The 18,923-nt window shown below is 38.9% G+C and overlaps 1 protein-coding gene across 1 annotated transcript in view; it reads left to right on the forward strand.

Moving 5' to 3' along the window:
- LOC148186103 (LIM zinc-binding domain-containing Nebulette-like) overlaps positions 1-18,923 on the forward strand; it is a 41,073-nt gene that overhangs the window by 2,649 nt on the left and 19,501 nt on the right. The window contains exon 2 of the mRNA XM_088071902.1: positions 3,161-3,255. Coding sequence (XP_087928028.1) covers positions 3,161-3,255 — 95 coding nt within the window. The remainder of the gene's footprint in view (positions 1-3,160; positions 3,256-18,923) is intronic.

Raw genomic sequence — 18,923 nt, forward strand, 5'->3', positions numbered from 1 at the left:
AGAGGCAGTGATTTAGAGAGGAGGAGGCTGGCAAAGAAACGGTGAAGTAAAAGGAGAAAGTGAGAAGGAGAGTGTGAGGGCGAGAGAAAGAAAACTTCCCTGCTGTCCCTCCAAAAGCCCATTTAATCAGCAAGACCAAGTGTCACTTCTTTTATATTTTAGCCCAGAGTCATACAACCCAAACTTCAAGTGAGAATAAAAGCCTTTTTTACAGGTTTTAGCGTGGCCTTTTTTGTGTTTTTGAAGCTTTGTGTGTGTCAGTTGCATGGATGGTGGGGGGCGGTGCATCCAGACAAGATGCCTGCCAAACTGCGGACCACTTCAGATCGCTGTCTGAGACCAAAAAACAACAGAACAGAACCAAGGTTTTTGGCGAGTCATTGCTATGTTTCTGCTTTTTAGGCTCTAAAATGTGGGTGTTTTGTGGTGACCCATCACTGGTTTTTTCAGCTGGTTTATAGGTTCTGAGTGTGTTTTGTAGCGACCTGTTAGTGGTTTTCCATTGGCTTTTAAGTCTTTGAACGTGGGTATTTTGTAGCGACCCTTGTGTGTTTTTGTAGCGGATTTTAGGCTTCAAACACGTGTGTTTAATAGCGACCTGTTGGTATGTTTACAGCGATGTCTTAGGCACCAAATGTGGGTGATCTGTAGTGATCCGTCTTTGTTTTTCCAGCAGCTTTTTAGGCTTCAAGTGTATGTATTTTGTAGCAAACCCAAGCTATGATTTCATCACCTTTTTAGGTTCTAGAAGTGGGTGTTTTGTAGCAACCCTTCTTTTGTTTTTTCCAGCAGCTTTTATGGCGACAAACATGGGTATTTTGTAGCGACTTGTGTGTTTTCATTTCTTTTTATGCTCCAAACACAGGTGTTTGTGGCAAATCATTCCTGTTTTTCCAGCAACTTTTTTCGGCTCCAAATGTGTGTATTTTGTAGCAAGCTATCAGTATGTTTGCAGTGGCTTTTTAGGCTCCAAACGTGGATGTCTTTTAGTGACCCATTACTGTTTTTGTAGCCGCTTTTAACCGTTAAACATGAGTGTTTTGTAGCAACTCATCAGCGTGTTTCTAATGGCTTCTCAAGCTCCTAATATGGTTGTTTTGTAGCAACCTGTCATTTGTTTCCATCAGCCTTTTGACGGGTGATTTTTTTAGCAACCTGTCTGTGTTATTCCAACATGGGGGGTTTTGTAATAACCAGTAAGTGTGTTTCCATTGACCTTTTAGGCTCCAAAAGTGTTGTTTTGTAGCAACCAGCCACTGTGTTTTCAGTGGCCTTTTAGGGTCAAAATGTGGGTGTTATGTTGTGACCTCTTGTGTGTTTTTCATTTGCTTTTTAAGCTCCAGACTTGGGTGCAACCCATCATTGTTTTTCGAGCTGCCTTTAAGGCTGCAAAAAAGGGTGTTTTGTAGTGACCTGCTTGTGTTCTTCCTGTGGCTGTTTATGCTCCAAACGTGGGAATTTTGTGATGATTTGTTGCTGTTTGTGTCACGAAAATGGGTTAGGTTTTAGAGATATCACTGTATTTCCTATGGGGATTGTGCCCCCAAAATCAGGTATTTTAAGCCAAAACACGATCTTTTTCTAACCATAACCAAGTTGTTTTTTGTTGTTTGTTAATAACGTGCAAATGTAATGTATCTCTGGTTTGCAAAAACCTACAGTACTACCTTTTTTTCTGCAGATTGGATTGCGATACTGGTATTGATATTTTATTAACTATTAACAGTGTTTGGGTCATTGCTGTTAAAGTTTAGTTTAAATTCCTGTTTAAGTAAAACCTTTTCTAACATGTACAGTCACACCTGATGCAACTTAAAATCACTCTCTATTGATTTGTGCCTGGATACATCATGCTCTACCATTGAAATTAGGCACAGGATTAATATAGACGACATATGACCATATTAACTCAAACACTTCATTTAGTTGTGATTCACTCAAAGGATTGTTATAATCCTAATGCAGGACAGATGGAGAGAGATCTAAAGTGGATGCTGAACGAGCAAATGTTTGGCAGTGAACTGACTTATTTCCGTTTGTTGCTCTGCGGTCTTTCACATTTTCATCCATCCTCCTACTGTATTTATATTTAGTTCTTGAAAGATTTCCATTCGCCTCTCTCTAAACAGTCGCTGTCAGACATGCTGTTTGATTGACAGGCAGTGTGTGAGAAGTGCAGAGCAGAAACATGACGGCACCGCACAGCAGGGGCGGACACAAAACATGAAGATTTGAAGGTTCATTGTTGACCTTGAAAACAGCGGTTTGACAAACTTGTTGTTTCCGAAGCTTTCAGCCACATTGCAAAGCAGTATTCAGACGTCGTGGAGATGGTTTAGTTGTTATCATGTGACTTCAGTGCGGCTGTAGAGGAAGTTGGAGCATCCCACGGCTCCAAACATCGACACAAAGAGTCAGCCCTGACAGCAAACCACACAACAAATTATAGAAAGATAAATCCGTTTTTTTGGAGTGGAGTTTCATGAAGTATTTATCCATAATCATTGTATTAACCAAGCCCACAGGAAGTGCGCCAGGCTCTAATGCAAATTTTACAAGTGGCCAAAAGTGGAATCACACCGTTATGGTTTGTCACTAAAAGTCCTAAAATCCTAGAAATGTCCCCAAATTCTGGAAAATTGCAAAAATCTGAGAAATGTCCTAAAATCCTAGAAATGTCCTATAATTCAAGAAATATCCCCAGATCCTAGAATTGTCCTGAAGTCCGAGATATTTCCTAAAATCCTTGGGAATGTTAAAAAATCCTAGAAATGTATAAAACCTTCCAAAATCCTTGAATTGTACCATAATCAATTGTCCTATAGTTTGTGACGTGATGCCCACAGGCCCAGACTTTTCCCAGTTGACACAGGGAAATAGACGTCTGTAAATCAGTGGATAGTTTTTTTGTGAGCTTCAAAACTCGCTCCGAAATGACTCATTTCACATTCTAGATTTAAGCCATCCAGTTCAATATGATTTGGAAAGTCTAAAATAACTGCAAAATTACATTTTTGAGATTTTAGACCGCCATTCAAGTTAGCGAAGCGCTAAACCACGAGTCCGCCGCTCCGCCGGCAGAAACATGCGAACATGTCTGAGGCCTAAACTGACTCATTAAACTCGATACCGATGTGACTCTGTGTGTTTGTTTTTCCAGAACTGGCATAAAGGATGTTTCCACTGCGAGGTTTGTAAGATGACCCTGAACATGAAGAACTACAAAGGCTATGACAAGAAACCTTACTGCAACGCGTGAGTCCTCATTTCTCCCTCTATATATGTGCATTTGTACAGCAGTGATACTCAACTAATGGCCCGTGGGCCAAATCTGGCCCTCCAGTGGGTGGTGGATGTCCCCCCCAAACCATTTTCTAATTCACAATAAAAATAAAGACATTCACACTGGGAATCGTTTTTGTACTTTTAGTATCCATGAGATGCCAGAGTGCATAAAACAGCATCAAAATAGAGCTTATTGATCAAAAAAGTGCCAGTGGAGGATCCACCACACCCCCCGACAGAGGACTAGTCTTGAAATACTAGAATGTCCTGAAATCCTAGAAATGTCTTCAAGTCTTAAAAACATAATGTCCTATCTGAAAATACGAGAAACGTCCGAGAAGACTAGAAATGTTTGTAAATCCTAGAAATGTCCTAAAATCCTAGAAATCATCTAAAATCCTAGAAATGTCCGAAATCCTTGACATGTCCTAAAATCCTAGAAACATACGCGGCTGGTATGACGGGCCGTCAGCATGTTGAGTATCTCTGCTGTACAGTATAAATAGCATCACGTCTCCACTGTTATTTTGCAGATTCCCTGCATGATACTCTCATTATAATCACGACAATGTGCAATTAGCTTATTGTTCTCTGATGCTATCTATACTGCATTTAAATTGCCGTGTTATCATTTGATATTTATGAGCGTTCTCGGGGTGTAAACACGGTCCTTTGGCTGCACCGTGTTATTATCTGCATCTGCGTCCTGCCTGCAGGCTCCTCATATCTGTGTGGCGACCCTTGAAGGTTTTTATAGCAGCCGTGGTTTTGGTGGGTGGTTGTTTTTGGTGGTTTTGGTGGCGAGCCCAGCCCTGCTTCGCTCTCTCTGCTGCTGGTTCTGTTTACAGCCTGAATCTGTAAACGCCGCGGACACGCTCTGTTTGTTATTATCCGTACGCCACGATACGCGACACTGCCATTTATTGCCCAATCTTCACAGACACCAGCAAGATTAGAAACCTCGAAGGAGGCACAACTCGGGTCTGTGCTTGATGGATGTTGTTCGGAAATTATAGCTTATGCTGAAAACGTTGTGCTGGCTGTGGCTCTGACCTTTGACCTTGTCACTGTTGGCTTCTTGTAATGTTGATGATCTGAGAGTTGAAGCTTTTTTATATAAGTCTGCACTACATACACATCCGTTTAAAAATGTAATAGAAGAGTGCCAAAATCCTAGAAATCTTCTATAATCCAAGAAATGTCATAGAAATCATAGAAATGTGCCAAAATCCTAGAAAGGTCCTAAAATCATAGAAATGTTCTTAGACGGTAGAAAACTCCAAAAATCCAAGAAATGTCTTAAAATCCTTGAAAAGTGCAAAAATCATACAAACGTCCTACAATCATCTAAATGTCCTTGAAATCATTGTGGATCTATGTTCTAAAATCCCACAGATTAAAAATTCGAGAAATGTCCGAAAATCTGAGAAATGTGAGAAAATATTACAAATGTAAGTCCTCGAGACATCCTAAATCCCAAACTTGTCAATATGGACTTTGCTGTTTTGTAATGCAAAATAATGGATTAAAAATGTGATTAATTATGATTGACTATCGAAATTCTGCGATTAATTGCGAGCATCAGCCGACGATTAAAAAAAAAAAATCAAAAACGCATCACGTACGGGCCTTAATTGCACGTTGACGCTGACAGACCTCGTTATTTCTTGTACTTTTGCCACAGAAAAGGTCTTTTGAGTCACTCTTTGTCCTCCTCACCCTGCTGTCACACACACCAGCACTGACTCACACACAGGGACACACACTCACCACACTGCACTTAATGGCAGAGGAGTTACAGCGACCTTTGACCTTGTGAGGTTAAAAAGCTGTTTCCTCTTATTCGGTGGACCACATCGTCTTTGTTTCCTCTCTCGCCGTCCTGTAAACGAGCTGCACTTAAATCCTGAACGGGCCGCACTGAGTGCTGACGGCTGCAGCTGAAACGGCAACCAAAATCACAGAAATCCTAGAAATCACATTCATAAAATCTCCTTAATATGATTTTTACAAGAGACAGCAGCAAACGTTTTTGTATATTGTGAAAATAATGATAATAAAAAACCTTCATAACTGCTGGGATGCAGACATTTTTTCTTGCATTGCGTTGCAGAGCTGTTAAAACACCGGATTGATTTTAATAACTTTAAAGTACTTGAAGTGTGCATTGTGCAGCTGCATTATTCAGGTAAATACAAGTATGGGATCGGGACTCTGTATCAGCAGATACTCAGTATCAAATGACTTGGATCAGGTGCAAAAAAATTTGATTTTTTAAAATTAATTAATCACAAAAAAACTCTAGAGAACATTTAACATTACAAGTGTTTTTTTTTTATTTTATTTAAGTAGAAAAGCAACATTTAAAAAATGTTTTTATATAATTTATTTTGATTTATTTTTAATTTTTTTTCTTGGTCCCGTCTTTTATTAATAGTATGTTGTTATTATGTTGTCTGTGGACCTCTTTATGAGCTGAGTCCTCAGTAAAGTTTTGAATTGAATTGAACAGAGCGCACAGATAAGAAGACGTTTTGTTGCGAGAGCGAGCTGTCAGTTTTCTGAATGGCTGTGTGGTGGGATCTTTACTCCGCTGCCTGCAGGCTCTGCTCTGCTCTCTCCGTCTTTGTGTAAAGTTACGATGACAAGTTTGTTTACGGAGCACAAAACAGCTGCAGACTTCCTGCGGGGAGAGAGAGTTTTTCCTTTGTACGTCGGCGCAGCGCTCGGCGTTCAGAGCAGTAATTAAAGAGAGTGTGTGCACGGCTCGGCGCCCTCTGACGCTCCTTGTTTTTCGTGTGAGATAACTGGTGTGTGCTGTGACAAAACGCCGGCGGCTTTGTTTTTCTTGGCTATTTGTGTCCTGCGTCTGATCCGTGTCCATTGTTGAGCTGCGGCTGCGGTCGCCGCTGCGAGGACAACAACAGCGTCTGAGCTGACGGCCTCCGCTCTGCTCTGTTCTGATCTCTGCTCTGTTCTGATCTCTGCCCTGTTCTGATCTCTGCCCTGTTCTGATCTCTGCTCTGTTCTGATCTCTGCTCTGTTCTTCTGCCGGATCGTAAAACTTCAGACCGGATCTTCAGAATCAGTAGAGTCTGCATCTGCCGGTCTTACTGTAGTTTCTGCTGTTGAAGTGTGTCAGTTTAAATGAGGGTCAACACACTTCTTAGCACTTTAAATAGATATATGTGCATTTTAGGCTGGTGGGTCAAAATACAGAGTCCTGTGTTTTTTGTTGTTTTTTTTCGCAAAATAAATCCTTTGAGGCCTGGACAAAGCGGCTTGATTTATTCCAAAAACGCTGGAAGAAGTGAAGAAATCAGCAGGAAATCAGTAAAAAGTAAAAGAAAAATGACGTGAAAATTAGAAACAAAAAAAAAAACAACAACAAAACAAATCAACCAAAATAAATAAACAGAAAAAAGGCTTAAAATTGAAAACATAGAATTCCCCATACTGTTTTTGTTTGGGAGGTTAATTATTTCATAGGTCAAATGTTTCAATACTTGTGAAAAGTGTCTGAATGCAGCAAAAAAAAAAAACAATGTCATTGTTGTCAATCTGAGTGTTTGAGTCCTGAGCAGAGTGGATTTTGAGCGTGTCTCGTGCTTTTTAAGATCCTCTCTGCAGCTCAAAATGGGGGAGGCTGACTCAAAGGGGGGGGACGTGCTCGGGGGGACGGATTAAAGCAGCACATGAGACTCAACAACTGACGACACACGAATATAACCTGAGAAAGAGATTTTCAGATGACAGGATGTAAACAAAGCATCAGTTTCTGAAGCTGAACTGGAGTCACATCCACATATAAACACACAGCTATAGAAATACATGCAAATATGTATTCCTGTGGCAGGTCATGGGGTGGCCTTTAATCTGTAGTGTGTGACTGCCCTCCGTGAACCAGGTTACCTTATGACCCCTGAGCTTTTTATTAACCCTCTAAACACCAAATTGAGGCTTGCAGCTTAACAATACATGGTCCAAAAAATAGCAAAAAAAAAAAACCAAAATGTCCAAGCACATTTCCTGAAAATAAGTAAAAAAATAAAAATAAAATAAAATGGCCTTTAAAGTGCAACAATTAAAAAAAAAGGTATTTCTACTTTCAGAAACATTGAGATGAGCAACTTAACAAGACATGGCCCAAAAAATGCAAAGAATTAGTAAAAAATGTATAAGGAAATTTCCTGAAAATAAGCAAAAAATAAATAAAAAATAAAATAAAATAAAATGGCTTATAAAGTGTGAAACTTAACAAGACATGACCCAAAAATTAACAAAAAAATTGTAAAAATGTACAAGAAAAAATCCTGAAAAAAGACATTTTATATACAGAAGACAACCTGAAGACAGTCGAGGGCGCTGCGTTTAGGTGCTTCTGAGGTAATTTTAAATTATTTTTTCATTTCGCTCCCTTCTTATGTTTTGTTTTGGTAAAATATTGCGTTCAGCCATCCTCGCAAGCAACCACTAGATTTCTTCTTCGCTCGGTTTAACGCCTGAAAATTCAATCGTATTCCATACTTTTATCTGGCGATCAGTGTATACGGACCAGTGATTGGATTTAAATGATGTGACTCGACTCGAGATGCACAGGACTCAACAGCAGGATCAATAAGCTCATGTTTTGATTTTCGGGTTTTGAAAAAACAGAACCGGGTCCTCAATAGAGCCGGGTTTGGATCCTCATCCTTAGACATGCATGGAAACTGTGAGTGCATCTTGTTTGAGGCGGCGATTCTAGATCGTTTTGTTAAAGATTTTTAACAAATCGAATGAGTGCAACATAAAGACATCCATCCAGTGATGAAGCAAAAGGTGTTTGATTTTTTATTTTTTTTGCAGCAAAGATCCAGCAGTGCAGAAACAGTCTGATGCCAAATTCAAAGAAGTCGTCTTGCGACATATTTTTCTTTAATTAAGTTATTCTTCATGCTGATTAGTAATAATCAAAGCTCGTTATGTAACGCCGCTCACCAGCTGCTCACACCAACACGAAGACGACTGATCCGAAATCTTAGAGGTCACTTATTCTGTCTCTCTCTCTCTGTACATGTGTTAAACATGACTCCACATGTAGTGTGAATGTTAATAGCAGCTCAGATTGTTGCGATAAAGACGGTGCTTATGTAACGCTGCTGCCCACATAACCCAGATTACTGCGGCGCTTCACAGAGAGCAGAGAGAAACATTTTTTGTCTTCACTGTTTCACTGAGAGAGACTGTGGAAACGCAGGAAGATCCTGCAGCAGATATGATATCATTTATTTATTTATATAGTTTGTTTGAAAGGAGAAATGCAAATTAACAGAGTGCAACTTCTGCCTGTTACAAACAAGCTGCAGTAAGTGGGGTTTCACATATAGAGATTAGCTATAACTAGTCTCCAACGCTTGTCCTTAGTTTGGCTTTTAGTGAAGAAAAAGATAAGAAAAGAAGATATTAGCGTACAAGAGCGTGGATGCAATAACAGTTATGGCAAAAAGTAGAGAAAAAGGTAAACATTTACATCAAGATTACATGATTTTTGTCCTCAGCAGTCAGTCTGTGTTGTTTTCATGGCTTTTACTAATGCTATGACAACGGCAGCACATGCAGATGCAGCAGCCGGTAGCTCCTCAAATCCTTGCTACTTTTTTTTTCGTCTCCATGGCCCCTTCTGCTGAAGCTCGACTTTTCTATGATAGAGCAGCACTTATCAACATCTGGAAAAGTTGTGTGGAGTTTCGACTTAATGCAGCAGACCGTGAGGATCTCCACAAACGGCATACGCCAAGCGGCCAGTCAGACCAGCAGAGGGGAGAAACGAAACTGAAAGAATAAGAGAGGGAGGAGAGCCGGCATCAGGGCGAGGCTGACCCTACGTGGACCGAGAGCCGTTCCTCTACCAAGCCTGTTCGCTCGCGGGAGAATAAAGTGGATGAAATGTGATTGAATGAAAATGCTTTGCTCACATCTACACAGAGACGTGGTTAACCCCTAACATCCTGGATTAAGCTGTTGCACTGGATGGACAGACCTTGTTCAGAGCCAACAGGACACAAGACTCTGATGCAAATTTAAAAAAACGCACTGCAGGAATTGTATTATGCCATCACCTATTGAATACGTATTAAAAACCTAAGCGATCCTTGTTGGATGAACAGGATTCTTGTTGAATCAACAGAACAAAATGTGAACAACTGTTTTAGAAAACTGCTCACTTGCAGCCGTTCCAGAGACTTTTAGAGTCAAGTTGGCAACATAATGAAGTCAAACCAGGAGATTCAGTACAGTCTCATTTCTGATTTCAAGTCTCACTGATAACAAGCAGTTTTAACCCTTTAACACCTGGACTGTCATCGTTTTTCTCGCGTTGTGTTCAGACGCCTTTTACAAGCATGAAAACCTCTGAAACATGAAAAAAAAATTCTTTTCAATAAAAAAAAACTTGGCAATGAGCAACTTGGCATAATGTCCCTGCAAACTGCAAAAAAAAAAAAAGAACAACAGATGACAAGAAAATGATCTGAAAATCTGTTGTTTGCTTTTTAAACGTAGAAATAAAATTATTAGAAGTGTACTTAAAAAATAAGGGAAATTTTCAGAAAGTATGATAATATTTACATGTCTTAAATCATGTCACGTGTTTGTATATTAGCAGTTTTTTCAGTCATTCATTTTATTTTATTCTTTTTTTAATCTTTTTGTGCTAATTTTAAAGTCATTTTCTTTATTTATTTATTTATTTTATGAATTTGGTACAAGTTTTTTAGTAATTTCTTGTCAAGTTGCTCATCGTCTCCTCACAGTTTTTTTTTTTACACAATTTTTTTTAGGTGTAGGAGTGTCAGAGTGTAATTATGCAGTAAATCTTAGCAGAGCACACACTGCTTAACCTGCTGTAACGCCACAAAAAAAGTCTCAATCTCCCGGAGAGAGAAAACGGAGAAAAGAGCAACTGGAGGCAGAGAGACGGAGGATAAATCCGACTGTGAGAAACAAAGATGGTGAAAGCTGCATATTGAGAGAGAGAGAGCTGCTGAACGATACCAGGAGAAACTTATGTAACCCTCCTTCTAATCTTTCATGGTTTCAAGCCGAGAATCAGCTGAAAGGAGACGAGGACGGGGAACGGCAGCCAGACACCGAGACAAAGACACCGCTTTTTTAAAAAAACGTAAACAAATAAAAATGTGAAGGATGTGAGAGGCAGAGAGGGAGCGAGGAGTCGTCACCGTGAGAGAGAAAGGGAGGATGGAGGGATGAGAAACGGCTCTATTGAAGGCCGGCTGAGAGCGTTACGCATGAACGAGTGAACAGAAAGACAGAGGACAGTGAGGACAGATGACTGGAGACAGTGTCATGGTGTTCGAAGTGCTGTGTCTCTATAAACGGCGAAGAGACGGCTCTCTGTGTTCGCTCCGGCCTGTTGTTGTTGTTGTTTTCATGTTGTCCGAGTGAACGTTTCTGATCTGTAAACCCGTTCTTTTCTGGTTTTTCCTTTTCCTCGGAAATGTCTTTAATGTTTACCGTATTCACGGGTCACATGAACGGCCCTCCAAAGTCGTTATTACGAGTGGGAAATTAGAAAATCGCTCTGATCCGCGGATCTTTAAAAACCTGAGCTTATTGGCAATGAGCACCTCAACAAAAAGTGTTCCGAAAATTTGCAATAAAACGTAAAATAAAAACTCTTTTTTATTTAAATTTTCACCTGACTTTGTAATAAAAAGTTACTGGGAACTTGCTGTATATGATATAATATATACATATATAATATAATATAATATATATAATATTTTCAGTTTTATTGCCAAATATTGGATATTGGTTTAATTAAATACTAATGATCGGTATCGGCGTCGGCCCTGAAAAAAACAATATCTGTTGACACCTAATATATATAAATATATATATATATATATATATATATTATACACAAACACACATAATTTAAAATATATAATTCTAAGAATGTAATTTTTCCTTATTTTTATATTATATCCAATAATCCTCCCTCCCTCGCCACCCAATTAATTTTTTTACAATTACTTTTTTTTTGTGGAAAATTTCTAGCCAATTTAATCATTGCTTTCCCCCATGTTTTTAAAAGAAATTAAGACAATCTTCTCCGGTTTAAATGCTCTGTGAGAGACACAAAACTGATGCAGATCCAGGTGTTAAAGGGTTAAGAAGAGGAGTGAAAGAAGTTTTCTTTGTGATGTTTCTAAAAAAAAAATCCCAAACCTTCAGCAGTTATCTCACTCCTGATTCCCTCTTTGTTTTGGGTTTTTCCTCCATTGTCTTTCTCTCCGTCTCCTCTCGAAGACGCAGCTCTCTGATCTGAACTGTCCTCATCGCCGCCGCCGATCAGCCCGGCAGGCTGCCATTAAACCTCCGGCTGATAATATCTCTCACTTAAACAAGCGCAGCCCGAATTAACTCCCCCTCATTTGTCACGGCCTTTTATCAGGGAGCTGCCGCCGACTCTGCAGCGTTAGTCGAGGTTATAGGCGTTAAATGTTGCTGATGAAGGTGTTCGACTCCAGGCTCTAAAGTCCGTCACACAGGGAGCAACTTTTTAGTGATAATATTTCTGTTGGTGGCGCTTTGTAGGACCACTGTTGGAGAGAGGTTAATGTTAAATTTATTTAAATAGTGATATTATAATAGATAGAGGAAGATAAAACGCTCAGTTTCAGCCTTCTTGTGCCGAAGTTTTGATTTCAGAGTTGTCGAGGCGTCGTAAATATCAAACAGGTGACTCTCAGGAACAGCAGGGTGGAGAAAAGACCCAAAATATGCCAAATTAGAACCTGTCTTTTAGATTTAACTGTTTAAAACCTGAGCTAATTGGCTTGATTTCTTGCAAAAACATGGAAGGCAATTAGCAAGAAATATTAACTGAATATTAGTAAAAAGTTACAGAAAAAAACATTAGCACAAGACAATAAAAGTAAAAAAAATAAATGACCTAAAAAAAGAGAGAAAAAAGATAAATATACAGTATATATTTCTGTAACTTCATATTAGTTTTTACATTTCTGTGGCATAATGTCTTATAAATAAATTATAAATAATAATTATAATTTTAATATAATTCTATAATTTTCCCCTCATTTGATAATTCTCTCTCTATTTCTTTTTCAGATAATTTTTAGGTAATTTTCTCGACACCTTTTAATAATTTCTTGCAATTTGCAGGATATTTTTTGACAAGTTGCTGATTTTTTTTTATTTAAAAGATTGGCCCGTGCGTTCCGCTTTGATTTATTTAATTATAACAATAATTTTTTCAACTTTCCTATAAAAGCACTTTATTTAACATTAGAACAATATCTTATTAAACCTTACTAAAACAGCAGTTTATGTAACTTTATTTTATTGCAGTAGCTACGTTACTTGTTAATGATAATGTATTTTGGCAGTTTTCAGTAGTTTGGAGGAGATGTAAAAATATCGAGATATATCTCGAGTATCGCGATATTGGCTGAAAATATCGTGATGTTATTGTAAAGCGGTATCGCCCAGCTCTGTGATGGAGGTGGTTTTGATTGATCGCGGTGGATGCTGTGATGTGCCACATGAGCAGATACACTGTCCCCCTACTGCCACACACACACACACACACACACACACACACACACACACACACACACACACACACTGCATTAGCCGGTGCCTGGGGGGTGTATAGATGCAGCAGTGTGTCTAAAGTCAAACTAGGCCAGTGGTTGCAGAGCACAGACTCTCAGCTGGTGGACTGCAGTGATCAGTGTCGTCCTCAGCTGTCACACTTTCTGTATTTTCTCACAGCTGATTATGATATTAGACTGCTTCAAAAAGCACTGCTGGCCCATTTGGTTTCTGTACCGATGATATACATTTTTATATAATTGATCTGTAAAGATTTCTGAATGAGTATTTAGTTGATCAGCAGAAAACAACAAGGTAATCTTTGCTTATAATTTATTTTTTCGCAATATTTTTTACTTATTTGTTTTTACCCATAGTAAACTTTGCACTTAACTGGTTACAGTTATTAACATCATTCATGTGATGTTTTTATCTTTGATGGCCAAAAGCAAACAAGAAAGGTATATTGTCTCATATCGATCCCAGGCCCCTCAATCGAATCAAATGGTGTCGTGGTGGACTTTTTGATATTGATAAAAACATTACATCATCCAAAGAATTGATAGTGTAGGGGAGGGGATTATTTAAAAATTATTTTTTTAAATAATTGAATTATTTAGAGAAAAAAAACAAGAGAAAATGTCCAGACTGAACTAGAAAACTAAAAGGATATATATATATATATATATATACATTTTTAAAGGTAATTTTTAAGACATTTAATTCAATGAAATATTTAAACTTCTCTTTTTATTTTGCTTATTTTCAAGTATCTTGTGCCTTTTAACAAAATTTCTTGCTCATTTTTTGGGCCCTGTCTTGTTAAGTTGTTCATTGTCGTCTCTTTGTGTTTTTAAAAGAAATCAACCAATTTTTTTCAGGTGTCAAAGGGTTAACAAACAGTGAAAATACACTCTGGAAACAGAGAATTTTGTCCATGTTTTCACATAGTTTTAGCACAAATACAAAGTCTACCTGGTTTTAGTTTTCTCTTGCGTGTAAACCGTGTTATGTGCGGCGAACACGTGTTTTTGTCGTGACAGGGACAGCGTACGGCAGCGACAGTCCGTCCCCTCCATTTAACATTTGTCTTCTGTGCTGCCGAACTGTCAGGGAGGTTTACAGGAGCCAAACCAGTCCTGAGCTCACGCTGAGACTTTCATCAACACCTAAGCGGGAAGGTGGAGAGCGGCCAGACTGACCAACACACACACACACACACACACACACACACACACACACACACACACAGAAACACAGTGGTTCACCAAAGGAGCATCCATGTGTCCGTCTCTGGAGGAACGTCTGAACACGTGGCTCCGTGTTGTCGTCCATGTGCTCTGCATGTTATTGTTGTTGTTGTTGTTGACATTGAGGACGGACTGTAGCATCACTGTTTCGCCTCCCATCATGCATCTTGCCTGGTTTAGCTTTAGAGACGACCACAAACAGGACGCTGTTTCCATCACGGGCTGCAGAGAAAACACTAATCATGCGTCAGACATGGATATAATCAATCAGTCAGTCAGTCAGATTTTGTTGCACCTTTCAGACGAATCAAAGTGCTTCACAAACTAAAACAAAACACAACATATGAAATAAGCAAAAAAATTATCTTAAAAAATAGAATAAGTCAAAAACCACACACAAAAAATCAAATAATAATAAAATTGTACATAAACGCCCGACTCAATATTTTGAGCTCCATCTAAGATAATGAGAGAAATTTCTCTATTCTAACTACACTAATGCAGCTGATTAGTGTTTGATTGGACTGCTATAACAGAGAAGAGAGGTCCGTAAAAGTGTTGAAACGACACCTAAAACTTTCCGACAGGTTTATCTGACTGCAGTTTTCTACCCTGAAGTTATTGTAAATAAACAGCTGTGATTGTGAAAACGCAACTCGGGATAAAATGTTTTGCAAATTGCAAGAAATGAGGAATTTATGGCAAGAAAAATGCTCAAAAAATAGATTGAAAAGGAGGATGGTTATTTAAAAAAAAAAAAGAAAAAAGTCCTGAAAACTATTTTTATAATTATAATAATTGCATATCCAAAATTTTGCCACAGAAAAAAAAAGTTCTTTTTTTTTATAACTTTATTTGCATATTTTCAGGTCATTTTTAATATATATTAATATAACAATTCCTTGTTGCCATGTTCCCATGTTTTTGAAAGAGTTCAAAGCAGTTTGCTCAGGTTTCAGCCCCACTTTAAACATCCTGAACTGTCCCTTTAAGATGCTTCTTTGCACGACAGAACATGTTTCATATAAATGCATTCATTATTTCATGCATGACAGCACAGAGATAAGGTCTCCTGTGTCTGAAAGTTTTGAATTTTAGCTCAAAAAAGTTTAAATACCAACTCATGATGCCAAGTTTAGGGTTGGAGAAAGTTTTTGAGTTTTTGGAGGTGTTTTAATTTTTTGTGTTAAATCTGATTTACATGAGATCGTCTTCTCATCAAAATCAGGATGTATGGCAAATAAATATGAAATCTGTGTGTTAAATCAGCAAAGATGACGTTGCCTCTCTCTGGAAAACACACACACACACACACACACACACACACACACACACACACACACACACACACACACACACACACACACACACACACACACACACACACTGCGTCTGAAAGCTCAGTTAGACTCGTGTGCGTCACTGCTGCTCGGAGAAAGCAGACTGCCGTCGTTTGGCAAATGTCACGGCATCATTGTAGACAATGGTAAATCTAAATCTGTATCCACAACACACATGCACACACGCACACACACACACACACACACACACACACACACACACACACACAGTCTCACATGTGTATTGTAAAGCTGTTGTCCTAACCAAGCAGCAAGAGAAAGGCAGGATGTGTGTGAGAGTATTACTGGAAACACTTTAAAGGATGCTGTGTGTGTGTGTGTTTGTGTTTGTGTGTGTGTGTGTGTGTGTGTGTGTGTGTGTCTGTGTGTGTTCTTGTTTTTTGGCTGAAGTTATATTTAATTTGTGTCATGAGGTACACGAAACACCTTATTGTTTGTTAAGCAGTGTGTGTAATTAGTATTTATCCTAGAATTTGTGTTTTACTGAGTTTCTCTGTGTGTGTGTGTGTGTGTGTGTGTGTGTGTGTGTGTGTGTGTGTGTGTGTGTGAGTGTGTGTGAGTGAGAGAGAGACTCAAAGTGAAACTGTTGTGTTACCTAAATCCATTCAGTATTTTCCACTTCCTGTCAGGTTTTATCTGCCGGCGTTCGTTATTGAGGTCGCAGCTCATTTGCGTTCAGTACAAATCCATTCGAAGAGGAAATTGAGACGCATTTTTCAGATGCTGTCGGAGCTAATGTGGGTTTTTAGTGATGATTCAGGAGACTTGTGTTTTTATGCCTCTGTGATGGTGACAGGCGAGGCCGGAGGCTTTATGTTTTTGGGTTGTCGGCCTGCTCAACCCGCCGTCTCTTTCTCCTGAACGCGATATCTCAAAAACAATTGAAATTTGCCCCAACCACCTGCTTCGACTCATTGATAAACCGATTAGATTTTGATGATTGAGGATCAGGGGTCATTGTTGCATCACCAAACATGTTTTTCTCCAAAACTCAAAAATTCATACAAAATTTCATCAAAAGTTTGAATACAGAAGTTTAGGGGAGATTTCAGAATATCGAGATTACATATCGTGTATCGCAATACAGCCCAAAGATATTGTGATATTATTTTAAAGCCATTATTGACCAGCTCCACATAGTAGGAAATTGCATATTACACAATATAAATATTACAAAATGTACTTTTTGTATTTATTATGTGAGTATTTATGATTATTTAGAAAAATAGTTTATGTAAATGTAATCTGGAGTTAAAAAAAGTGCAAAAAGTAGCTGTCCTGTTGTAAGTGACGATTGACGAAGTGATTACATATACTCTGGTAAAAGATTTGGTCATTGTGTGCACCCTTTTTTAGCGTTTGGAGGAAAACATTTGTCCGCTAGAACATTAGATTTTGTCCAAATTTTGTGACGGGCCGAGCCGACGGGCTGTTTGTCTCCTGCAGTCGTCTGGACGTCAGCTGGCTGTTAAAGACTCCACACAAACTCAGTTATTGTGCCGAGCTGCTTGTCCAGCCAGCACAGAGTTACCTTGGCGAGCTCTGTGTGTGTGTGTGTGTGTGTGTGTGTGTGTGTGTGTGTGTGTGTGTGTGTGTGTGTGTGTGTGTGTGTGTGTGTGTAAAATATCCCACAGAGCCACCCTTTGTCTCAAAGTATTGGGTTGCACCAAATGAACAAAGCATCCATGGTTGCCAGTGGAGACGGGAGCAGGTGAAGTGAAACTTAAGGACAAAATTAATGTGTGTGTGTGTGTGTGTGTGTGTGTGTGTTTATGTAACACTAACAGTAACACATGTGAAACGAAAAGACTGCTAGTTAAAAAAAAGCCTTTTTTTCCACACAGTAACTAACACACAGTCAAAGTTTCCTGTGTTTGCTGTGGTCGTGTTTTTTGTCATTAAACCTCTGCAGGACGTCTGTCTGTGTTCATGTCTCAGGGCAGGCTGTCCTCATGCACTGTGCGTACGTATATCTGCAAAACGTAATGCACAAAAACTCATAACCCACATAATCATGAGACAGTAATTTGGGCATAATCCACGAATCTGTGAGGGCTGCAATCATGATGTGTTATAGGAAAAAAGAGGAAATAATCCGGAGGCAGGTTGTTGGGGTGAACATGTCACAAAACACGGGACTTTCCCCCAGGAGATCGATGTTTGTGTCACATGTGAAACTTTGAGTCATTTTAAGGTCAACATGTTCCTTTTCCTACACCTATCTTTAGTAATTGTACATGCGTATCTTCACGCTGAGAATATCTGTTAAACATACAAACTATTGTTTGAGATTGAGAGTCAAACAGGGAAACACGAAAATATCAGCGCGTCATTATGTAAAGGCTTTTAAAGAGAGACTTCACCCAATAATGTAAATCCAGGATTCAGGTGTTAAAAAAATACATAATAAAATCACAAAATGTCTCCATACTGCTCGTCCAAAGTAATCCAAGTGTCCTGAAGCCCCGACGTGCCAAGTTGTTTTGAAAAACGTCACTGACGTCATGTTTTTAGCCTCGTTGTAGCCTGTAGCTTCAAGTGTGGGAGCTGTGTTCTGTCCAATGAGAGCTCACGGTATCTGCACGTCAGTTTTTACATGCTACCTGGGAGCCTCACACACACACACACACACACACACACACACACACACACACACACACGCTGACTTAATTTGACTTTACTGAGGTGTACTTTGAAAAGACACAATGCTTATTATGAGCGTGAATTGTCACACTATCCCTGAATGTCCACAACTACGACAGCGTATTTGGGCCATTGGAGATTTGAAAAAAAAAAAAGAATAAATAAACAATATTCTGAGAAAAAAAATCAAAATGTCTTTTTTTTTTTTGTGCGGGTCAGAGAACCACATCTTTTTTTTTCTCGCAAATTTGTGACTTTATAAACTGAGAGAATATCTTTATTTCCCTGCAAATTTGCAACATTAATCTTGATCTTAGATTAAATTTTAGATTTTTGAAAATTATTATTTTAATCTTCAGTGGCCCTAATAGGCCATTGGTCACTAACCAGTCGTTAGTATTTGAAGAGTTTGGAGTGAGAATGTGTCAGCCGATATCTCCTGGTGCCTCAACGCAGGTATAAAATGATTATCAATGCATCTCAAAGCATCAGTAATTTGAGATTCATATACTCACAAATGTCATTGTTTAGGCAGCAAATAGCTATAAACAGCAGCCTTTTGTGCCCAGGTGTTGCATGACTCTCTTTTCGCTTTATAAAAACATAACGGCCCTGATGATATTCTTCTTCCACGCAGGGAGACAGAAACAGCGACAGTGAAAGATTTAAAGCAACTCTTTGTTGGCTTTTGTTGCTTTTCCAACTTTAACAGCTTTATACGTTTAAATTTACTTTGACTGTCGGGGACAAACACACGGACGGA

The sequence above is a fragment of the Plectropomus leopardus genome, chromosome 21 (assembly GCF_026936395.1).
Source record: "Plectropomus leopardus strain MGB_pleo_1.0 chromosome 21, ASM2693639v1, whole genome shotgun sequence".
NCBI lineage: Eukaryota > Metazoa > Chordata > Actinopteri > Perciformes > Serranidae > Plectropomus > Plectropomus leopardus.